Source organism: Protomyctophum bolini (genome assembly GCF_963924005.1).
Source record: "Protomyctophum bolini genome assembly, chromosome: 12".
Lineage (NCBI taxonomy): Eukaryota > Metazoa > Chordata > Actinopteri > Myctophiformes > Myctophidae > Protomyctophum > Protomyctophum bolini.
This window is the reverse complement of record NC_137873.1, coordinates 4,682,689-4,706,260: the sequence shown is the minus strand read 5'-3', so window position 1 is coordinate 4,706,260 and position 23,572 is coordinate 4,682,689. Positions and strand designations below refer to the sequence as shown.

The 23,572-nt window shown below is 39.6% G+C and overlaps 2 protein-coding genes across 2 annotated transcripts; both read left to right on the top strand.

Annotated features, from left to right (window-relative positions):
• Nucleotides 1–6,265: 6,265 nt before the first annotated feature.
• Nucleotides 6,266–17,285, top strand: LOC308325418 (uncharacterized protein; the record flags this gene model as incomplete). Its single annotated transcript, XM_080777907.1, has 10 exons — nucleotides 6,266–6,385; nucleotides 6,751–6,872; nucleotides 7,015–7,100; nucleotides 7,352–7,573; nucleotides 14,109–14,191; nucleotides 15,208–15,289; nucleotides 15,925–16,061; nucleotides 16,378–16,499; nucleotides 16,581–16,666; nucleotides 16,884–17,285. The coding sequence occupies 10 exons, from the start codon at nucleotides 6,266–6,268 to the stop codon at nucleotides 17,141–17,143; spliced, it is 1,320 nt and encodes a 439-aa protein (XP_080634033.1). The 3' UTR covers nucleotides 17,144–17,285.
• A 1,586-nt stretch (nucleotides 17,286–18,871) lies between these two features.
• On the top strand, nucleotides 18,872–23,204 carry LOC308325216 (COP9 signalosome complex subunit 9-like). The gene is made up of 3 exons (XM_080777662.1): nucleotides 18,872–19,063; nucleotides 20,190–20,262; nucleotides 22,011–23,204. The coding sequence occupies exons 1-3, from the start codon at nucleotides 18,965–18,967 to the stop codon at nucleotides 22,046–22,048; spliced, it is 210 nt and encodes a 69-aa protein (XP_080633788.1). The 5' UTR covers nucleotides 18,872–18,964; the 3' UTR covers nucleotides 22,049–23,204.
• Nucleotides 23,205–23,572: the final 368 nt, after the last annotated feature.

The following is a 23,572-nucleotide window of genomic DNA, read 5'->3' as shown; positions in this document are numbered from 1 at the left end:
AGCAATGCAACAATAACTAAAATATACATCCATGCGATGTATTTTTTGTTATTGTTCTACAAGGTTTATTCAAACATATTATATGCTGATTTCTCATAGCCTTGGTGTTGATAATCTACTGTACCTCGTTGATAACAAAGTGCCCACCACTGTGTCATATTTTTCAAGTGTACCATATGGCCTTACATAATCTCCATTACCTCTATAGTTCCTGGGTAAGTGGTATGAAATCCAGAGTCTGTCCAATATGTTCCTGATGGGTGGGTGCAGTGCTGCCAACTTCAGCATGCAGACGTTGCAGAGCCCTGAAGTTGTTCTCGTCCAGGGGGAGATGCTGTAAGTAGATGGCCGTTGTTGTTAGACTAAATTGAAGCGTGCAAGTTATAATTGTTTTGATTTACAGTATATATATATATTCACATAATATTCTTTCATAACTTATGATTTTTTAAACTTCGTTCATAGTCATCATTGTTACTTCATAGTCATCATTGTTGAAAAATTCTGTTAATATTGGTTATAAAAGGTAAATTAAACTTGTGTAGCAGTCAGCTTGTCAATCCATGACACAAAGCAAAACACATTAAACTTGTGTATAGCATTCAAAGGGCTGTATTTTGCGTGTCTTAAGTACCAGGTCTTATTCCCTAACTTGAGTAAACTAAAGACCTGGAGGCGTGATCAATGCTCTTTGGCCACTCAGAATAGCCAAATGGCATTGATCACGCCTCCAGGTCTTTAGTTTACTCAAGTTAGGGAATAAGACCTGGTACTTAAGACACGCAAAATACAGCCCAAAGTGTCAATCCCTCACATGCATGTCAAATTTATGTATAGCAGTCAGTGTGTAAATCCACTCAGAACTTAATAAAGTGAATCCTCTAAATCACTTCATAAACACGAACAAGAAATCATGGGATGACTATGACAATTTGCTCTATAGCAAACTCTGGCCCAACAGTTCTGTTCTAGCCCTAGAATGTCTGTGATGTTACATATATTTCATATATTCCACGAATCACAGATCACTCCTATAGGCGCACGGTTAGCAGCGGCAGAACGGCGGCATTAATCTGCTCCGCGCTGCATATCTACTCACCCAAAAATAATTCCTAAGACTTGGAGTCAGATATTGTTCTCTAGTTTCATATCCATGTGAAAGTTCTGGCTGAAAACGTGTGTTTAGTCAAATATCTCCACTTTTCCACGAGGTTCATTCGGACGACATTCACTCCGGGGCCGAGCTGAGGGGCCCGGCATGACAGCTGGACTCAAAACTTCCTCTGATCATCACAAACGTCATCACCAACTGACCAGGGAAACACAAATGTTTGGGGCACTCAATTGGCAGGTGGTGTGATTAATTACCAAGCACCTATCACAATGCACCTGCCAATTGTGTGCCCCAAACATTTGTGTTTCCCTGGTCAATTGGTAACCGTGTGCCTATAGGAGTGATCTATGGCTGTGATTCATGGATGTAACATCACAGACATTCTAGGGATGGCCTAGCCCCTGCTAAATAAATAAAAAGAAGATCAGCAGGGTCCACCCACCCTACTACAACCATGCATGGCATCCCTATTTTGAGCATGTAATTTCCCCAAAATGTCTAAAGATTTCAATATTTTCCAAAGAATTTCACAAGAACTTCCCTGAAATTAAAGTAAAGTACGAATATATTTTATTATAGAATGAGAATGTGTGCATATTAGGCTATATTTTATCCTGGCATTCATGCTCTGCTACATTTTCAAGCAGGGAGATACAATAACAACCCCCCATGGGGAATATAACTATAATAGCAGAACCCACTGGTGCATGGTGCTGGGGAGGCAGTCAGCTTATTGCCATGTCAGCCTATGACGTATGGGTCATGTGTAGTACTGTGGTTTAATAAGAAGCAACCGTATGCAACCACATAAGCGCAGCATGTTATATGACTGAACTAACCTTGCATTTTTCATTTTCTTGGCTAACATTTAAACATTAAAGCTATTTTCGCTATTCATTGCATCACGAAGTAGGCTGCGGGTTTAAGTAGTTAAGGAAGCAATCTGATGAATAAAACAACTGTCTTTTTTATTCTCTCGTTCTCTCTGCACCCCCCCCCCACACACACACACACACACACACACACACACACCGTTTCCTCTCTCTCAGCAATGCCAATGGAAGCATTAAAACAATCTCTGTCACAGCCAGACCCCTAAACCATTCTGAGCCTGCTAAGATGGAAGTCTCTGTGATGAACCCAGCTGGACATGAAGGTGAGGATCGACTGATGAGTCATTTTATTTGTTGTCTCAACGTGAAGACTCTAACAAAAAACATACAATACATAAATCAAACAAACATCAATCAATAAACATCATTGGCATTGCATCAATAAACCTGACAATACATATCTGTAAATTTCATATGAACACTTTATAGATACAGTAGAGTGGCATCTGGAATTAGAGAGACATAGATGCAGTACAGTGTTCTCATGGAATACCAAAACGCTCACCTCAAAACACAGTCACCTAAGGTGTACAGCCGGCGTAACTGCTCTGCCTGGTATTCCTAAACGTAATCAGTAAACTATGCCTAAACGGTTAAACCTAACCTTATACCTAACCTTACCCTCAGTAAAATTATGCCAAAACCTAACCCTATTCCTAAACTAAACCCAGGTACAACTATGCCTCACCCTAAAGTAAGTTAAAGACGGAGTGCCATGATTTCTTTCCACCCTAAAACATGATCATCAGGTATTATTATTATTTAAGGAGGTATTTGGTAAAATGTTTTATGTGGACATGCCCACCAGTTCATTCAATATGCCTGGTTTGCCTGGTGGATGGTGAGCTACCTGAACTGAACCCACAGCTCTTGTTGTATGACAAAGGGGGAGGGGTTAGGGGAGGGGATGTTATTGTGATGTCACCATATCACAATTTCTTTCATGGCACATTTTACTGTCAAGGTTTCATCCTCCAGGAAAAAACATAAATACAAAGGGAAGACATCATTGCACATAATAACCACACCAAGGGGTCTAATGAAGTACTGTCACCTCATAAAAACATGAGAAACTGGAAGAAATACAAAAATCATGGCACACCATCTTTATGTAAAATGAATGTGAGTGCTTTTTCCACCACTGCTGACTTGTGCATTCATCTCTTCTGCAGACCTCCCCCAGGTTCTCTACTGGGTGCTGTCCACCGACTATGACTCTTACGCTCTGGTATACAGCTGCATTGGAGCAGGCTTGTTCCACTTGGAGTTTGCCTGGATCATGAGCAGGGAGCCGACACTGTGTGAGGACACTACTACGCGGCTGCGCAACGACCTGAGTGGCATTGGAGTCAATGTGGCCCAGATGACATTCACCAATCAAAATGATATCCGCTGTCAACGGCTCAGGCTGTGACGTTGTTAGGATTTTGAAACATTAATCGGGGGCTTAGCCCAGTCGAGAAATCTGTTGCAGCAGTGTTAAGTGTATGTGTTTGCGTATAATGACTAATGAGACACACAGAAGATGACACACACAGAAGATGACACACACACGCGCGCGCGCGCACGCGAAGATTAAACAAGTGAGAGTGATGACAAATAAACTCACTGCACTCGAAGTGCCAACTTGCGCCTTTAACCCTAACCTGAAAGTCAGGTGATGCGAGGTTACCTCTAGCCTTTTAAATTCTTAAATCATTTAAACATTTCTAACATTGTCCTATTGTCATTTATTTTAAACTTGAAATGAAATAAAATTTCAAACACTGCCAAGTGTGTTTGAAGTATGAACACACGTGCCCCCCCCCCCCCCCCCCCACACACACACACACACACACACACACACTCACACAACACAGAGAGACAGAGAGAGAGTGAGAGAAAGAAATTCTGCAAACCAACTTAAAACTCTAGCAGTTAAAACTATGAACACATTCAGCAGCATTTCAAGCCACAAGCATGTAAATAAAAAACAATTTCACTGTCACTGACCATTGGCGTCTTTGGATTGAACCGGCAAGTAGATCTTGAAGCTTCTCTCTGGTGTTTTGACTACCGGTATATGTTTTCAGTCATTGATTGTGCAGCTGAACTCTGGGAAGTGTAGTTATTTGCGGCAATAATGCTCCATTCCTGAGTTCTGACCTTAGAGAGCTCTATGGTTTTGACTCTGCTGTTCCTTCATTTGGAGCAATCTAGTGTAAGTGGAACGTGCAAAAGACTCATTCATACCAAGACATGAATAGAGTTGTTGTGTTTTTAAATGTAATGCAAATGTACCTCACAGGTCCATCATCACACTGCAAGACTCAAACAAGCTAAACAACAGTTTGCCACCATGCCTGTAGGAAAAGCTCACTGTGTCTCTGTTGCAAAATGATCACTGCATAACATATGTACCACCAGAGAACATAACATTTGTGCTAAAAATAAAGACAACAAAACAATAAGATACTAGTCCGTTCACTACACCAGGTTGTACTGTTCTGAAGGAATTTGGAGCAATTACAGTGTAGCCTATGTACATGGCAGCAGGACATGCAGAATGGATAGCATGCATGACCTTTACAGAAAAGATGGTTTGTTGTGTGCATGATTTAATCTTCAAATGTTTAAATGTAAACATTTCACTGTGACCTACATGTGTGTGAAAGCTAGTAATTCAGGCAACCAGCTGAGATGTCATGACTCATGAGTTTACACATATGAAAGAATACATAATTCCTACTACTACTATATAATTTATGAGCATTAAAATTAGCTCCTATGTCATCTTTCTCCCTTTTCTGGGTCCCGGCAGTCAGTTAAAGTTCAGCTGGAGCTGCAGGAATGTAACCAAACACAGGCAAATGATGGCAGACAAACTCACACAATAGCGCCCCACTTACAATAACAGGGCATTTTGGCATTGCAGCTGAAATGCCTTTACAGGGAATGTGGCCATAGTGGGCGAGTCAGAGTGTACTGCAGAAATAATTTATATGATTCATACTCTAATAAGAATTCTCCGATCCTTCCTGTAATTCCAATCAATTCCCAAATCTATTCAAGTTGAAAGTACCATGGATGGAACATATTATGTTCCATGTTTATACTACTTATACTTGGTAGACATATTATGTATACAAAGTATAAACGTCATGTGTGTGTGTGTGTGTGTGTGTGTGTGTGTGTGTGTGTGTGTGCCACTTGACAGTTTTCAAATCAGCCTCATGGTGGCGCTACAACAGGCCATGTTGCGTCTCATACACACACACACACACACACACACACACACACACACACACACTCACACTCTCACACACACACACACACACACACACACACACACACACACACACAGTACTATCTCCTCCTGATTGGCAGAAACATTGCAACCCTGAAAATATATTTTATTTACTGTATTTATTAAAGAGCTTTTTGACCAAAAAAGAATATCACTTAGGCCTACACTACACACCTTTAAGTGGTTGATTCTGGGATTTGCAAATCACTGGCCTAGATTGTTATACTGCATGCCACTACTACTACCACCTATTTTTTTTTAGAAGTTAACGTAAGCTATTATTTCTTGGCATAAAACGAGACATGAATGTGAATATGATGTAACTGTTTGAATAACACCAGAAAACAATCATTTGAACAGGTGCCAGTTCCCATGCACATTCCACTCCTCCATCATGGGCCATATGTAAACAAGGACATGCATGGGGTCAAATGTGATGCAACAGAAGCAGGGGTCTATAAAGGTGCAGAACGTCCAAAAACGCTGAACATCACTGAAACCTGCCAGGCAACACTGATTACAGGTACAACTGATTATTTCTCCTTCTCCCTGTGTGTTTTTCTCTATTTTATGTCAATAGTGGTGACTAAGGGGTGGCTGGATGGGAACCGTCTGCAAGGTTCCCAGTTCGAACCCAGGCTCCCCCAGAGTTAGTGTCGAAGTGTCCCTATGAGCAAGACACTGAACCCCTAATTGCTCCCGATGTGCAGGTTGGTGCCTTGCATGCTTTCCTCCGCCATCGGTGTGTGAATGTGTGTGTGAATGGGTGAATGTAATGCACAATCTATGTGAAGCGCCTTGGATGAAGGTGCTATATAAATGCACCATTTACCATAGTCTTTGTATGAAATTCTCTAAAATGTAGGATTTGTGATACTCTGCTGTATTATTCACTCAGATCATATAGAAGTGTGTAACAAAAATAAACAGATTAACTCATCTACGTTGTTGTCTACAGGCCCTGCTGATAGGATGAAGCCCACCCAGGTGATTCTTCTGACTCTGCTGTGTATTCTGGCAGCCAACGCTCAGGTCTTCAAGCCTGGAAAATGCCCCCAGCCTGCTGTTCAGCAGAACTTTGATACAGCCAGGGTGAATATGGAGATTCTCTGTTTCCTTTTTTAAGATACATGTTTGGGCTTTTATGCCTTTATTGAAAGGACAGTAGGCGGACAGGAAATGGGGAGAGAAAGGATGAGGGGTGATAACGCCTAAGCAAAGCAAAGGTTTTCGAGATCAGGATTTGCGCAACACGCTGGCAGGCATCAGCAGCTTGGTGCCCGGACCACTACCCTAGCCGTCCGGGCCATGTTTGCCTAGTTATTGCTTTTGCTGCAATTCACATGCCATTTTCTCTTTAGTATAGAGCAAAGACTTCTGGAGCCATTCTAATCAGTGAACATTTCAAGATGGCTGTGTAATGTTATGGCTGTGTTATTGTTATATGACCTCTGCAGTATCTTGGCAAGTGGTTTGAGATCCAGAAGTTGCCTAACATATTCCAGAAGGGTCAGTGCTGCACTGCCACCTATAGCCTGCAGAGCCCTGGAGTTGTTGGAGTCGTCAATGCAGAACTGCTGTGAGTAGATATTGTTCAGGACCCCGGAAAGGGAAGACACAAAGCACATTCAGGTTCTCCTAAAGGGGAACTTAGCATTATAACATGCTGTTAATTTGTCTTTGTCTTTTCCTTTTACCTTTAATTATTATTGTTTATTCAGTGCCGATGGAACCGCTAGCTCGATATCTGGCACAGCCAAACCAGACCCTGCTGAACCTGCCAAACTAGAAGTAACCTTCTTTCAGTGTAAGGATAATCTTAATACATCACAACCATATTTGGTAAGGTGTTTAGATGGTTTATGTTTTCCAAATCCCAATGTCTAGTTTCCTGTTGTGTATTGTATTTTCAATAATACCGAAATGCAGAAATGTATTGTACAAAACAGTGAACAAAGCGTCCTTTTCTAAGAGGAATATACCACAACATGCTTTTAATTTGTGGTTAAATGAGTCTATATTCAAACTATGCTGTTTATGCTCTCCCCTCTCCTACAGACAAACCCCCATCTCCGTACTGGGTGCTGTCCACCGACTATGACTCTCACTCTCTTATATACAGCTGCAATGACTTTGGCCTGTTCCATGTCGAATTTACCTGGATGATGAGCAGGGAAACTACACTGCCTGAGGAGACTATTGAAGATCTGCACAGCCTCCTGACTTCCTTTGGAGTCAGTGTGGACAAGATGTCCGTCACCAACCAAGATGAGGCTTACTGTCAGAGCAAGAAACAGTAAACACACTTGGAGAACGAGGGTCAATAGTCTAGAGAGACCCTAGAAGTTTGAGGGTAGACCTTGTAACATCTTGTTGCCAATTCAAACCCCCAGCTGACAGAATCTGGGTGAGGAAATTGAATGACGAAGAACTGTGACAAAGAACAGCTTTTGTTATAAATGTGCCATTGCTCAATATCACATACCGGTATACAGTATTAGACTAGTAGGTTCCAGTGAGAACTTTTGTAGTGCCCATTGTGTTTTGTACTATAAAAGAGCAAATGGTGCCAAGATAAATAAAGCTTAAAAGTATTACATTTACTTTTTATTGTCTTGTTCTGATTAAATCATCAAACATTTAATATTAGTGCAAGTCTTTAGTCTTGTTGCATGCTTGCTCATGTGAATTTCAATGGCATGAACCAATGTAAAGTATTAAAAAGCGCTCCTGTTCTAACTAATCCTCCTAACTCCATTGGATCCACAAAACTGTCGGTCAAACCACCTGACCTAACTCCAGTTGTTTTTTCAACTCAGTCAGTCAGACAGACAGAAAAAAATACCTATCTCCACATTAAAAAACCTAAAAAACCTTAAAACCTAATTCCACTTGAGCTCTATTTGGGTAAAGTAATAATATAAAGTCACCGTACCAACTTTGATGAGGCAGTATTGTGTTGTTCAAAAACATTGTTTTTTTTAGACATGACTGGTTTCAACAGTGGTCAAAGGATCCATCCCTGCTTATAATTATTGCTATCTTTCTAAGCCTGGCCCTAAAGATAGATTGAAAAATATGTGAAACCCAAATTATGTCCAATGATTTTCCCTTTTAGTACTTTAGTAAATGTTATGTTAAATGAGTCTCCTGTGAAAGGAACAGTGCCTGCATTTAAAAACGTATTTTTATTTTTGTACTGGTAAAATGAGCTGCAAATGTATTGTATATTGTATTAGACATAGACACCACAAAATCTTAGACTCACTAGATAAAGGAGAACATGACACATGCATTTATTTTCTACAGGTTTATTGCATTGTCTAGATTTCACAGACAAGGACGTCACAGGCAGACTCATAACTAAGGCATGCAACACTCTGCAGCAGGCCAGAATCCGAGTCATTCTGTATCTCAGAGGCCTGTAGGCTGAATCAGGAGTCTCTCTCTCTCCCTCTCTCTCTGTGCGAGTATGTGTGTGTGTGTGTGTGTGTGTGTGTGTGTGTGTGTGTGTGTGTGTGTGTGTGTGTGTGTGTGTTGTTTACTCGAACATGGGGCGACAGTAAACCTCATCGTGGTTTGTGGCGAGCAGCTTGTCCACGCTGCCTCCGAAGGAAGTCAGGATGCTGTGCAGCTCCTCAAGGGTCTCCTCGGGCATGACAGGCTCTCTGTAGAGGATCCAGGTGTACTCAGAGTAGAAGGCCCCATAGTCCCTGCAGCCGTACACCAGGGAGTGATTGTAGTCGCTGGAAAGCACCCAGTAGGGACCAGTGGGGGAGTCTGGAGGAGATGGGTGATAGTCATGGACTGATCTCTGGACTCAAGAGTAGCGTGCAAATGCAAATGCAGCATAGGGGATTGACATTTTCTATGATTAACCCACGTTTTGTGAGCTTGTAGATATAGTTATTTAATATTTTTTGAAAAAATGTTTATGAAAAAACATTGAATGATTTAGAAAAATATTGAGAATATTCGCCCATAATGCCCAAAATAGTGACAGTGAGGTTAAAAATGTTCCACACTATCTGCACTGATAATATTTGACAGCAAAATAGTTGCTGTAAATTGAAAATGTTATACAGATTGTGGTGCGTGACGCATTTGAGGTCCTTACTTTCAAAGAAGGAGACCTCCAGCTTGGCAGGCTCAGATGGGTCAACAACCTTGGCAGTTCCAGTGGCAGTGCTAATGGTTCCATCAGCACTGAGAGGAGCGGTAGAGATGTTAAAAACATATAAGAGGGAAAGAAAAGATCAAGACCATGTAAAACAAAGTGGCTTGGACATTTGACTCCTTTAAAAGCCCCTTTTTTTATTCATACTTATTACAAATAATATTACTGGAAGTGATTTATTTGAGGACCTTTTCCACTGTGGAGGCTGAACATGGACAGTACTCACTATTTATGCAAAATTTATGCTGTTGAGGCCATTTTTGCATGTTGACTCGAGTGATGATAGGTTAAGAATATCCCAGAAAGTGTATTTTACACCACTTAGTCTCAAGTCTCAAGCTTTATCTGAGCCAAATAAAACCTAATTAATATTGCCTTTGTAAATGTCAGAAATAGGCCTACTGTAACTGCAAACATGACAGATGGTCACGTGTTTCACATGAAGGTCAGTAATTTGTGTGTTTCAATTTGTGGCTCAAAGAGTGTACAATTGTACAAATTACACTCTCAGAGTTGAATTAAGGTATAGGGCCATATTGTTCTAACTGTACAGTAGATGTTACAGTACTCACATCAGCTCACTGTTGAGCACGCCAACGACGTTGGGGCCTTTCAGATGGTACTCGGCTGTGCCACACTCTCCCCGCTGGAAGATGTTGTTCAGCTTCTGGATCTCGTACCACTTACCCATGTACTGGGCATAGAAACACAACACAGAAGGTCAGTACCACTTATCCATGTACTGGGCATAGAAACACAACACAGAAGGTCAGTACCACTTGCATGTACTGGGCATAGAAACACAACACAGAAGGTCAGTACCACTTACCCATGTACTGGGCATAGCACACAACACAGAAGGTCAGGTACAGTATAGGAAACTTCAAAAATAAGTGACATTAGCTACAGCGTGTTTTGGTAGATGAGATTATTAAAGCTACAATCCAAAAGTAGTTGGAGGTTGTCTCCCTCTTCATTTGAGAAATGTAGACCCTGTTGGCCACCTATTGGTTGATAAGGAGTACTGCCTGTAGCTCATACTGTACTTCAGGAATATCTCGGATATCTCCCCTGGATAAACTTGTACTCTCCCATGCGGGATACGGAGTCGGAGGTTCAAGCCCCGGATAGTACATGAAACCTAGAGATTGCAGCTAGTACAAAAGGACCCCAATGGAAACAAGCCATACGCTTTCTTTGGTTTAAATCCTCTTAGCAGACCTGGTATTGAACTGTACTTTCCTGTGCTTTTTTCTGCAAACTGCTAATAAAGTAGCCTGTTCAATCAATCAAAATGTATTTTACAGTATTCATGCATGTACATTTGAATTAGTAAAGAAATGTTTGTGTTGCTCCGTAGAAGATATCAGATAGTAGCAAACATGAAAACCAAGGGCAGATATGTAATACAGTATTTTCATATTCACCCTGGTGGGATCAAAGTTCTGCTGAACAGCAGGCTGGGGGCATTTGCCAGGCTTGAGGACCTGAGCGTTGGCTGCCAGAACGCACAGCAGAGTCACAGAAATCACCTGGATGGCCTTCATCTTCTCACAGAACCTGCAGAGAATATCAGAGGTTTGTGCTTGTGAAGGCTTGTGAACGGAGCATAATTCACGATGTCGATAATTATTTCAGACAAAGAATAATAGCTGAGGAAAGAGAGGATTTATATTCATACTTGCTCAGTGAAGATAACATTTAGTTAGCTATCCATTATTGGTTAGCTTGAATATTTTTTCAAGATAATGTTAGCTTGAAAATGTTAAGGAATATAAGATAGAGAGAGAGAGAGAGAGAGAGAGAGAGAGAGAGAGAGAGAGAGAGTGAGAGAAACGTAAAAATAAGAGAGATAGTTGGAGCCTTTACCTGTATGTGTTCAGGAGAACTGGTCTGGTTTCGGTTCACTGTATTTTATATATACGTAAGTATAGGGGTTTGCAGATGACGTCACTGATTGCTTCCCTTCCCTCCTCCTCGTTGACATAATGTTGGTGTGAGAGTTGGCACCTGTTCCAAATTAAAATGGTGTTATTCAAACAATGCCACAGATTAAAGGTTATTGGATCAATCAGGTTATTATTTAGCTCTGTAACAATGCTTGTGACAAACATAAAAGATTTGCATGTGGAATATTATATATATCGTTTTTTTGTTTGTTTGTTTTGTTTTCACAATTTACTTTCACTCCATATTCTCAGTAAGCTAGGTCTAAGTTGAGGTTGCAAAATACAGTAGGCACAGATTTATTCATATTGGACAATCAAATAGTTTTAAATGAAATGAAAAATGAAAACATGAAAATGAAAAGTTAAACAAAAGAGTGTAATAATGGAACCAAATTGATCTGTAAAGGTTCGAAGTGCACTCTGAAAGTTACAGAACCATAAATGTCCACTTACTGTATAGTTCCCAAGCAGCAAAGGTCATTGGGATTGGGACTTGATCCCGCTGTCAAACTGGATTACCAGCCTATAGGTTCCCAGACAGCTACGCCAGGCGCCCAGCCCTTCTCAGGCCAGTTTGACCACATGTGGATTGTTGTTAAAGGATAACCACTCACGCTATACAGTAGCCTACTGCATGTGACGGAAATACTCTGGCTAGCCACACGTTCACCTCAGTTGAGATTTGTTGAAAATAAATCTTACTTACCGCTTACCGGTATTCTTCATTGTGTGACTGTTTGATTCATTGAATACTTTTAACCATTTGCAAAAAAAGAGCACAGGAAAGTACAGTTCAATGCAAGGTCTGCTAAGAGGATTTTAGGTAAGCTTTGACTTTTACTGGGACCAGTTTTCGAATAGGCATCCATCTGTATTGCTCTTTGAGAGTGGTCTATGCATGGCTCTATTTGAAAGTGTAGAATGGGCCTCATTATTCTAGCTAAGTACCGGTAGTTGGAATTCACAAAACAATTGTGATAAATGAGTTTCTCTGATGAATGCTGTAAATGATTTAACAAGTTTTTACTTAATTGATACACTTCAAGGCTAGCTAAAATAGACTGATAGAAAATGTATGACTATGATAAATATGACCACAATTACTACAGTATATGACACATTCATTCAGACTCTTTACTCTCACTACACCAAGTCCCTGATCTTGTTGGTTGTAGATTATTTAAGATATAATACAATCACCCACATTCTCTATTATATGTGTTCATTGTTAATGGTATATCATCCAGGTTGTTTTACTCTTGCCTCTATTATTCCAAGAATGGACATTTAAAGCATTACTCAAGCAAGCTGCTTACTCTATATTAAACTGCAATGGGAGAGTTAAACAATATCAGTAATGTTAAAGAACCTAACCTTTTAAGCCCCTCCACCCATTCACAAAGACAAATGGGCAGAAATATAATTGAAATACAGGGGCAGAAACCAAAGGTGATATACAATATATAGCAATATCCATTATAATGATATCATTGTTTGGATAATCACATTTTATTCTTATTCTTTATTCAAATTCACTCCAACTGTAATTCATTTTCATAATCTCTCAAAGAACCAATCCAGCAATCCTTACGGCACAGTAGTTGGCATGCTAATTCTATCACTGTATTCCAATATGACCATTATGTCCCTCAACAGCAGGCACTATTCCCAAGCGATGTGTTCATAAACACACACAACATATCCTGCACAGTGCACACATGTTCACATGACTTAACCTATGCGTGACCCCCATGACCCCAGTGTGTACACAGCCTAGATTAAAGGCTGTTTGTAGTAGTACTCTGCTTGTCCATCTCAGCTGTATCCGCTGTTTTAGGTTTTGTTAAATAATAATTTAGAACAGTGTTCAATGAACACTGTTCATACAGTAGTATGTATTTTTATGAATTAAATGCCTGTCTGGAACAAACCACCTAAGAAACCACCAAACCACCTAAAATGAAAAAGAAAAAACTGGAAAGAAAAAAGCTCAAGTGGAGTTAATAGGAGGTTTTTGTCGAAGAGGGTTTTAATACTGGTTCAATATTCTTTTATATTGGTTCAACACACAGACGTAAAGGGTGTTCAATAGCACTAATTATTGCAAAAAAAAAGTTTTTGCAAGTTAGGTGGGTTCTTCCAGACAGCAACGATATATTTTCTGGTGCCGTTTTCCTTTGTTCTAAGAGCATCTCTCTCTATAGCTATACTGACTAGCAAACTCCAGTCAGGACCTTCAAATGATTTACAGTACATGACATGTAGCTTGCGTGCCTCATATTCAATAAGGCTTTGATGTTTTCGCTGGAAACATTGATTGATTAGTTTATTGAAAATGAATTCAAAAGGAATACAAGAAAGCGGGCAGGCTTGTTTCCATTGTGATCCTTTTGGGGAAAGGTGTCGGCCGGAGCAGCAATACAAAACAAAGACAAAAAACTAAATCAAAGTCATGACTCTGATGAAGACCGCATAGGTTAGTCGTTCTGTATACTAAATGGTAAATGGTGTGCTTTACATAGATTGTGCATTACATTCACCCATTCACACACATTCATACACCGATGGCGGTGGAAACCATGCAAGGCACCAACCAGCACATCAGGAGCAATTAGGTGGTATGGTGGTAACCTTGCGGTTACCATCCAGCCACTCTAATAAAAGGCTTTAAATGTCCGTGCTGCTCCAGTGGCTCCCACACACATCATCAGCGTGAAGTTCAAGGTGGTGGACTGTCTGACGTACCAGACTGAGAAAAGTTACTGCACAGTCGTAATTGCAAATATAGCATTCAGAAATGTTTTTCGTCAAATGTGTTCACATACTGTACTGTACTCGGGTTAAGCACTAATTAGTTCAAACACTAATATGTGCTTTCCCACACTTTTCACACCCGACATATCATAGCTATTATTATTATTATTATTATTATTATTATTATTATATGTGGGATGCGCCTGGACCACAAGGCCAACGGGCGCCCCATAGCTTATAATTTAAACCTGCATCAACTTGCACATGGGCAAAAAGTTTAAGTGCTTTTCCTTTAGCACTTAATTTAATTTGAATTGAATATACGCTCCCCTGGACAATAGCCAGTGAGGTTGTTGCCATGGTTTCCCTGTTGGCTAGGAAACCCATATATATGCATTAAGTTCACATGGCCCCGTAAGTGTCCATTTTTCCTTTTGTACATTTGTACTGTATATGGAGTCAACTCAAACATTTAGTTGGGAACCCCTGGAACCCCCTCAATAACCTCTAGGGGTCCCCAGACCCCACATTAAGAACTAGTGCCCTAGTAGTGAACTCATAGAAATCACAGATTCCTCCATGTGTGTATGGGAGGTGGAATGACCATTGCTATCAATATTTAATAACAAAGAAAAAGTGGTCAATCTTGTGGTCAATTCTTTCTAAACGAAGCAGGAACCTATGTGACAGTTGACAAAATGTTTCTGTTTTGGTCAACTCATTTGTTCACCGGAGAGTAGACAGTCCAACAGATCTTGGCTCTAAACATTCACTTTCAATCAGGATTCTGCAATTTGTAGCAATTTAAATAATAACTTTTGTAGACAAACATTTTCTGGAACCGTGCCCAGCGAACACATCAGAAATCATAAGGACTGTGCATCTAAGAGAAGGGACTTTTGTTGTTTTGTTTTTTGTTTTATGACGTTTCTACTGGTATGTGGCCCATGACTCCAATTTGCTAATGCTTTACTTCATGTCCTAAATAAGGCCAGCTCTATACAAAGGCGGCAATTGATGACACAGGGAAGTAGAACCTTGCAGAGAGAACTGCTCTGTTAAATATTCAAGTGTTTCTCAAGGAATACACCACATCTTTACCATCGCTCCACATCGGTAAGGTGTACTTTTTGTTGATGTATGTAGAGATTTATGGTAAAATGGTCCAATGACTGGATATAATCAGGAAAGCTTTATTTGTCAAAATTGACAGCGTGTTAGTTACAGTATAACATAACATAGTATACTATGTTTCACTTATTAGCAGAGGCACCGTGTGAACTTTGAAACAGCTCTTCTAGAAAGCCAGTAGAACTGCCACTCTGAAACATTCTTATTTATTTGGTCTATTCTATTTATTGGTTAGTAAAGATGGCACAAGATGGCACATCTTTGATAATCTCCAGTTGCTACTGCTACCACAAACAAATACCTAATCCATGTTCTATTTTCCTGCAATTCTCACTGGTAAATGTTTTGGAAAGACAACTGCTTGTTTAGCTCAAGCCTGATTTATGCAACAGTATCACATTCTTGTGAAGTTTCACTCAACAAAAATACAAATTTCAACTGCAATAAGTGAAAATATGACACTTTTGTCGCTGAAGAATAATTTATACACCCTTGTATGACTATGTATAAATCATTCTTCGGTGACAACAGTTTCACATTTTCACTTAATACAGCTGAAAATGGTTTAGCTTTACAGTTTGGTGATTGTTTTGTGTCCTGTGGGTTTTAATCCTTTCCAGCAGACCAAAGCCCTGTGACTATGAGTCCGTCATTTGCTCTATTACTTCCACTCCTCCTCCCCCTCATCCGTGCCCAGACGCCACACTGGGGCCCATGCCCAGAGCCATCTGTTCAAGCTACCTTCAACATTAAACAGGTACCCCTGAGTTACGTCATTACGTTGATTAATTTTGTGGACCTTTTCCAACTTGAATCATAATTGCAAACCAACAAACATTCTTCCAACGGTGTCTTGCAACTTAGAAATACATACTGTAGGCTAAACACAATCAAACCATTCCGATAATTTGTAGATCGTATTGGTTTGTCATTATAATATTCATTGTTGAATGGTTAGATGGAACATTACATTGATTATTAAAGGTAATGGAGGTGGATTTGATTTGGTTCATTAGCATTAGCATCATAAAGCATAATGATATTCTCTGAATGCTTTTGTATTGCTCTTGTAGTTTATGGGGAGATGGTTTGAAGTTGCAAAACTTCCAGCCCAGTTTGAGAAGGGAAGGTGCATTGAGACCAATTTCACCATGAAGGCAGATAGCACCATTCGAGTGGTCAGCTCTGAAATATTGTGAGTAAAATACTATAATCACTTTTTTACACTTGAGTATTCTTTTAAACCGATGTGACATTTTAATATACAATATGACAGAAAGGGAGAGTGTCGACGAATTGAAGGCATTGGAGTAACGGAGGACCTGAAGAATCCTGCCAAGCTGGGAATCAGCTACTCCTATGGTGAGCATGACAGATGCCTAAATATTGATATCGTTGTACAGATAAGTAAAAATCAGGCTTTACATGACGCAAAACACAAAAGGACTTCATCTTCATGTTATGTGCTTTTTGATGAGGATCATCGTGTATGTTTGGGTACTGTATGTCTGTGTGTGTTGGTTATCGTTATGTCTTCACAAATCCTATGTTCACCTGTGTTTACATGTGTATCGAACAGTGCTACCCTACTCTCCCTACTGGATCCTGGCTACAGATTATGTCAACACAGCCCTGGTGTACTCCTGCACAGATGTCTTGAGGCTTTTCCACGTCGACTTTGCGTGGATCCTGAGCAGAACACGAACCCTACCGGGTGCCTCCGTCGAGGAAGCCAAAGACGTATTCGTCAAGAACAACATTGACGTGAGCAGAATGGTTTCCAGCAAGCAGCAAGGCTGTGAAAGTAGGCCTCCTTCCCCATGGGACAGAGCTATGTGAGCGAAGGGCAGCACTGGAAAGATGACACAAGATGGCACTGTTGACAGGGATTATTTGGGGAAATATTTTCTGTCATGTTTTTTAATTACGTTTGACTAACTGTATTAGTATTATTATATTGTATTAGTTATTAAAGCATTATTTTTTCATTATAACAGCTGTCAATATTACAGATATTAAGTTACAGTATATTATGTAATCTTATTAGGGTTGAGTAATTTGTCTCAAATTGAAAATACACTGCCCCGTATTAGTAAATAAAATCAGCAAAATCCATACCATGTGAGCTTAATTGATTTAAATACTGGTTACTTTCACTGCTGAGGAAACCTCAAAACAAATCAGGGGTTGGTAATGATCAAGCTATTTTACTATAGAGGCCTACTGTACTCACTGTGTACTGTACTGTGTAGCCAACTATTACAAACCATTTTACAGACCATTTTAAAGAGTGACTCAGCCCCATACATTTGCAATAAATGTCCTGATCACAAGAAAATATGAGCCTAGAAACAAAAATCCAAGTCCATGCAATGGACTTTAAGAAAAGTGAATAGTTGTTTAACAGTTTTTGCAGGGCAGCCATCTGCTCTGATGGTGCTGCATAAATGGAGGTGGTTGCAAAAATAATATCAGTGTTAATATCATTTGGTAATGTTGCAGAGCCTTGAACTTCATAATTTACTTGTCTGCACTCCTTCAGCCATTGCTTCTGGAATAGTCTTTCTTTCCACTTCTACCGAGAAACGCTTAAAATCTTTAGAAGAGGCTCATATTCCAAAGTACTGAAGTGGGCTATTGTATTGAGTAGAACTTTGTGGTACTTCACATGTTTACTTTACTACATTTCAGAGGGACATATTGTACTTTTTACGGTACTTTATTTAGCATATTAAATCACATTTTAGATTCAGAAAAATATAAATCAGCAAAGTTATAATTATTATATCAGTCTACCGGTATTCAAATCTATATTACATCATTTCCCCCCCCACATTTATCGTAATACCTATTTTACTGAATACAGTAAAATATCAATAAGACTGAGGGAAATTCACAAGCCCAGCAGTATATAAAGTGACACACACGCACACATGCACACGCACGCACACACACACACACACACACACACACACACACACACACACACACACACACACACACACACACACACACACACACACACACACACACACACACACACACACACACAAAACATGATGTGGGAACCCTTCAACCTTGTCTTGGATGTAACTGCCCTCCATAAAAAACACAGATCGATAATTATATTTCAGTAATATAATCATATTCTTTTGAGTAGCTATTCTACATAATGACTATACATTTACTTTAATGCAAATACCTTCCTTTAGATTGATATTGTCACAATACAAGGTTATTATTGGTTGAAATTGTTCAAATCTACATAAAAACAAGCATACATTCATATTTTGTATTGGGCCTACAGGAAGAAAGTACATTATTTTTAAAATAAGAATATAAATAATTGTATTTTACAATTTTGTTGATGGCCTGGGATGTGAATATTCACATTTCATTTAATTAAATGTAATGACTCTTACGGTCAAAAACATACTAAAAGTATTATGTAATTTATGTAAAACCAAACAGAAAATTGTGTCTTATCATCAGCACAGCAAGTGGAACTGTACACCGAAACTTCGATTTCTTACCGGGATTATTTTCATGTAGCACCGTTATTAAACGTTGGCTCCCCCCTCTCTGTGTTTTGCCAGCAGCATTGAAGACTTCAAATTAATTTAGTGATAATAACCGAACAGACAGAGATTTTATTAATCTATGCCACTAAAGGATCAGTCCAACTCGACCGGAATGATGAAGCCAGCAGTTGATGAAATGTTCCCCGAAGGAGCAGGACCTTACGTGGATCTGGACGAGGTTAGTTTAGTTGTCTGTAGCTCTGGTCCATAGCCTTCTATAGCCCCTCTCGGAACCCTACATAAAGCTTTTATGAAATTTGATTGTCGCTTTACGTAATCAAAGTGTCAGAAACTTTACTACATTTGGGTTCTGCTTGCGGGGCTAAGCCTTCTACTGCTTCGAAGGCTATGTGGACCAGAGCTAAGTTGTCTGTGTCTGACGACGAAGTGTTGTTGGCAAACATTTAGCCGTGGGTCATGACTCATGACGCTCGATTATGATGACAGTCATGTTTCAGGGCTAGCAAACATTATTAAACACATTATTCTTTAAACAGACTTGACAGCCTGCAGCTGTGTCTGTGTCAAAATGACACGTAGGCGGCGGCCTGTGTATAATTAGAGCCCAGAAATGAATAGCTCTGGTCCATATAGTTCTAATGCGGCAGCAAAGGGCATTAGGGTGGGATATGGATCAGAGCTAGACCCAGAATGGCTGTGATAAAAATACATTCATACTTGCATCATGTATTCCATAATAGCCAGCCATAGATCTCCACTGCCCTCCTGTGTCGTCGTGTGGGGCGCGCAGCGTGTTACTCAATTAATTACTGCGACCATGCAGAGCCGGCTATTTGTCCTCTATAGTATAGATTTTAAAGTTAACATTGTGACAGAAAACATGTATACAATATATCCACTCTGTGACTGTTTTTCACGAGATACATCATACATTACAGACGGTCACGGTCCCGACTCCCAGAAATAATTTCTGAAATGAGTACTGAACGCAAATGCACAGGGAGAGTACAGGTGTGATTAATTACGAGTGGGAGGATGGGTGAGTGTTCTGGGTATAATGGTATTCATGAAAAGTATCATGACATCACAGTCATTCTAGCCGGGCTATGAGAGTATATTTATCTAAGCTATATTTAGTTTAATATTTTATTTTGATTTGTCTTTTGTGTTCTTGACTTTACTCTTAACCTGTCCTGTACCTCTCCAATGTTACTGATGTAAGTGCTGTCTGAAATAAGTCTTGTCCAAGGCTATAGTTGAAGGGGATCAATAATGGCTTATCTTATCTAGATGATTAGTTTAACTTGTTCTTCATTCTGCATTGCATTTTTGTGTTCTGTCAGGCGGGGGGAAGCAGTGGATTGCTGATGGACTTAGCTGCAAATGAAAAAGCCGTTCATTCAGACTTCTTCAATGGTAAAGCAATGTCATCCTGCAACTGTAGCTTGCTATTAACTTTATCAACTTGTTACTAACAAACTCAAATTAAAACATTGAGGTCTCAATTTATGTCCTCAGTAATGTTACCTTTTTATTATAGTAATTTATAGCCTTACCTGTACAGTTTTTTAATGGACCCCTAAATGAATATGTATTAATGTACACAATGTATGTACATAATACAAGATTTGTGTTGTTTAAATGTTACATTTGTCAAAAGTTCACGATAGCAGACCCGTTGTAAGCTGAGCTTGTAGATCGGCTAAAATAGCAATCAACCAATTTCGCTGGGGACCCCCGGAACCGACCAAGGGGACTCCACTTTGAGAATCACTGCACTAGTGGATACTGATGGATGCAAATGTAAAGCTGAATTAGATTTCAGATAGGCCACTGGAAGTGATTATGAATGTTAAACACATTTTCAACATCTTAAATGAGAAGTTGTCAGTCAAGTCAGATTGAATCTATTAGCACATGCCTTCTTTTCACTCCTGGGTGTCTAAACACTGTGGGCTCAGTAACAGCAGGAAAATACTTTACTAGTCTTTTTTTCACCAACTGCCCCTACCCCCTCTTTTTTTCCTTTTCCCTCTACTAACCGAGTTTTATAATCAAGTGTGATCTTTGCCCTGAGGCGAAGCTACATCAAACGGTAGCGACTTCTCAGCATACGCCACACAGGTTCAATGTTAACCTCCTCTGCACTGCAGGCAGGATCTGCCTTGTATAAGGCCATTTAAAAAGTTGTTTTTGTATTATAAAGATGCATGTTGTCGTGCAATGACACATAGATTGATAGTGACGACAGATAGATAGAAAGACAGACCTTGAAAGTGGTAGTCAGTTTCTAAAGCCATCACATTGAGAATGTAACACTTGTGTTCAATATGACTCACTCACTTCAGCTCACTTCAGTATTTTGTCCTAACCCCTGAGAAGAAAAGGAGATGCCAGAAATGGAATTTAATAATGTCTTCAAAAGAGGCTCTTAAAAACAGAAAAGGTCCCTGCAGAGTGTCTCCCAATAAAAACTTGGAACATGTCACATGCTGTTGTGTCGTTCTCAAATTCCAGTCATGTAATGTAGTCAATGTTTTTTGTCTTTAATTTGGCTCAAAATATTGTTTTTCTCTGCGAGTAGTGATTGTCGCCTCTGATTTGTTTTGCAGACCTGTACTAAATGCCAGTATTACTGGAGATAGATAGTACTGTACTCATGCCTATTTATATCTATAAAAAAAAAAGAAACTCGTGCTATACGAGCTTACCCGGCCAGTACAAGTGCTGAAGGCTAGGCCAGAATTTTAAGTGTTATTTATATGCCCATTTTACTGGTGATAGAATGATACTTATAAGCCTTTAATTACTACTAATAGTTCATACATTATGCAAACCCAAATAGTCCAGGACCGTGCAGATGGCCAGACTTCTTTTCAAGTCATTTTTTCCATGCATGTCGGTACAGTTCGGCCATTCGCCTCTGACCCCACAAACGTCCAGGCCCACAGGAAGGACACATGGACAGCGCAGAAAGTGTGTTCCCAGACCTTTTACTTTTATCACCCCTCGCCCCCTTTTAACACACCGACCTATTAGGCTGCTTTATGAGAAAATGCCTCCCTTGCAAAACTTTTTAAAATATGACCACCGTGGTCATGCTGTATTAAATAACTTCTGTCTAATGATAACAGATGTTTGTTCGTTTTATTTACCATCCGCAGATTTTGAAGACCTGTTCGATGACGATGACCTCCTGTGATACAGAGAGAGAGATGAGCACATCTTTGTTTTCTTTTGCGAGACAAAGCTAGCCATTCACATGTCTTAATGACATACAATTTCCTTTTCATTGGTGTCCTAGTTTCAGGGTTTTAAAACATTCTCAAAAAAGTCTCCAGAAGATCCAGATGTTGTGACATTCTTCAGATCCCAAGAATTCCTCCATATGCACTATGCTAAAATGATGAGCACCTACGGTGCAGCCACCTCCATGCTGGATTGTAGGTTTCTTGGCGTTAAAGAACACCTGTTAGAGGTGTGCACCTTTCAAACATAATTATATATGTATGCATATGATGGGAGAGAGCCTCCAACATATGCTGTCGCCCTTAGACATACTGCAGATGGCATGTGATGAATCGCGGTCGGCAAGAATCACTCTCCAGTATTTGTAATTACACATAGTACACACATGTAATACTCAAATGTGTATGTACTGTTTGATGTTCAATTATCTGACATGAACTCAACTCTGTCCCTTGACATTGTACAGTTTATACACATGATGAATATTGAACACTTACAGTATCACTTTTTTTTGTAGATGTGCTATAGGTGATGACAGAAAAAGGAAAAATATAATTCCCAGTGAGTGAGGCCGTTAAGTGTGTGTTATTATATCATTGCAAAAATTGTATCTCCATATTCTTTTAATGAATGCCCTTCATCATACCAGTTTCACAAAAAAAGGAGTCACTATGCAACGCGTTGAGAGCTTGTAGATTTGCTAATTGTTGAAAGTTAAAGTGATAAAATATTAACAAGAATTTGTAAATCATATCTACATTTCTCATTTACGTTTCCTGAAAAGTAATGGTTTTGGACGTACAGGAAAGTTTCTAACCGGCAGAGACTATAGGCTATACAGTACAGTACACTACAGTATGTATAGTGATAACACTTATCACTTGTGTTTTGCAGATGCATGTCCTACATAGGTGATGACAGAAAAATAACAAATTCCCTCTGTGAGCGAAGATGTTAAGTGTGTGGTATTATATTTGATATGCCTGTGTTCCAGATAATATGCAGATGTGTCAACTGTCAAATAAACTAATGCATAGTGATTGATCAGTGTTTAGGGTGAACCTGGTTGTGCTTCATGCTTTGGAAGAATCATGACAAACACAAACAATTGAGGTTGATAGATTATGATATTTTTGTTTAGTTAAAAAAGGTGTGTGTGTGTGTGTGTTGGGTTGCCAATTTCATCCAATCAGGAGAGTATCACTTCATCAGCTTAAATTGTATTGTGTTCCAATTCTAATTGTGTCTGCTCATTTCTTTGTGTCTTCACTTCCAATTTCACTTGTTTATCCTGTAGTCTGTAGTTCTCACTCCTGATTAAATTGGTATCGCGACCTGAAAATGCATTCTCTCTTTATTAAAGAGCATGAGACCGGGAGACCCCAGTTACTGAATAAAAATATCGCACACCCAAATCTAGACATGAGAGAATCTGTTGAAGTGCCGAGGGTGACTGGGAAAGGATTTACAAAAGGAA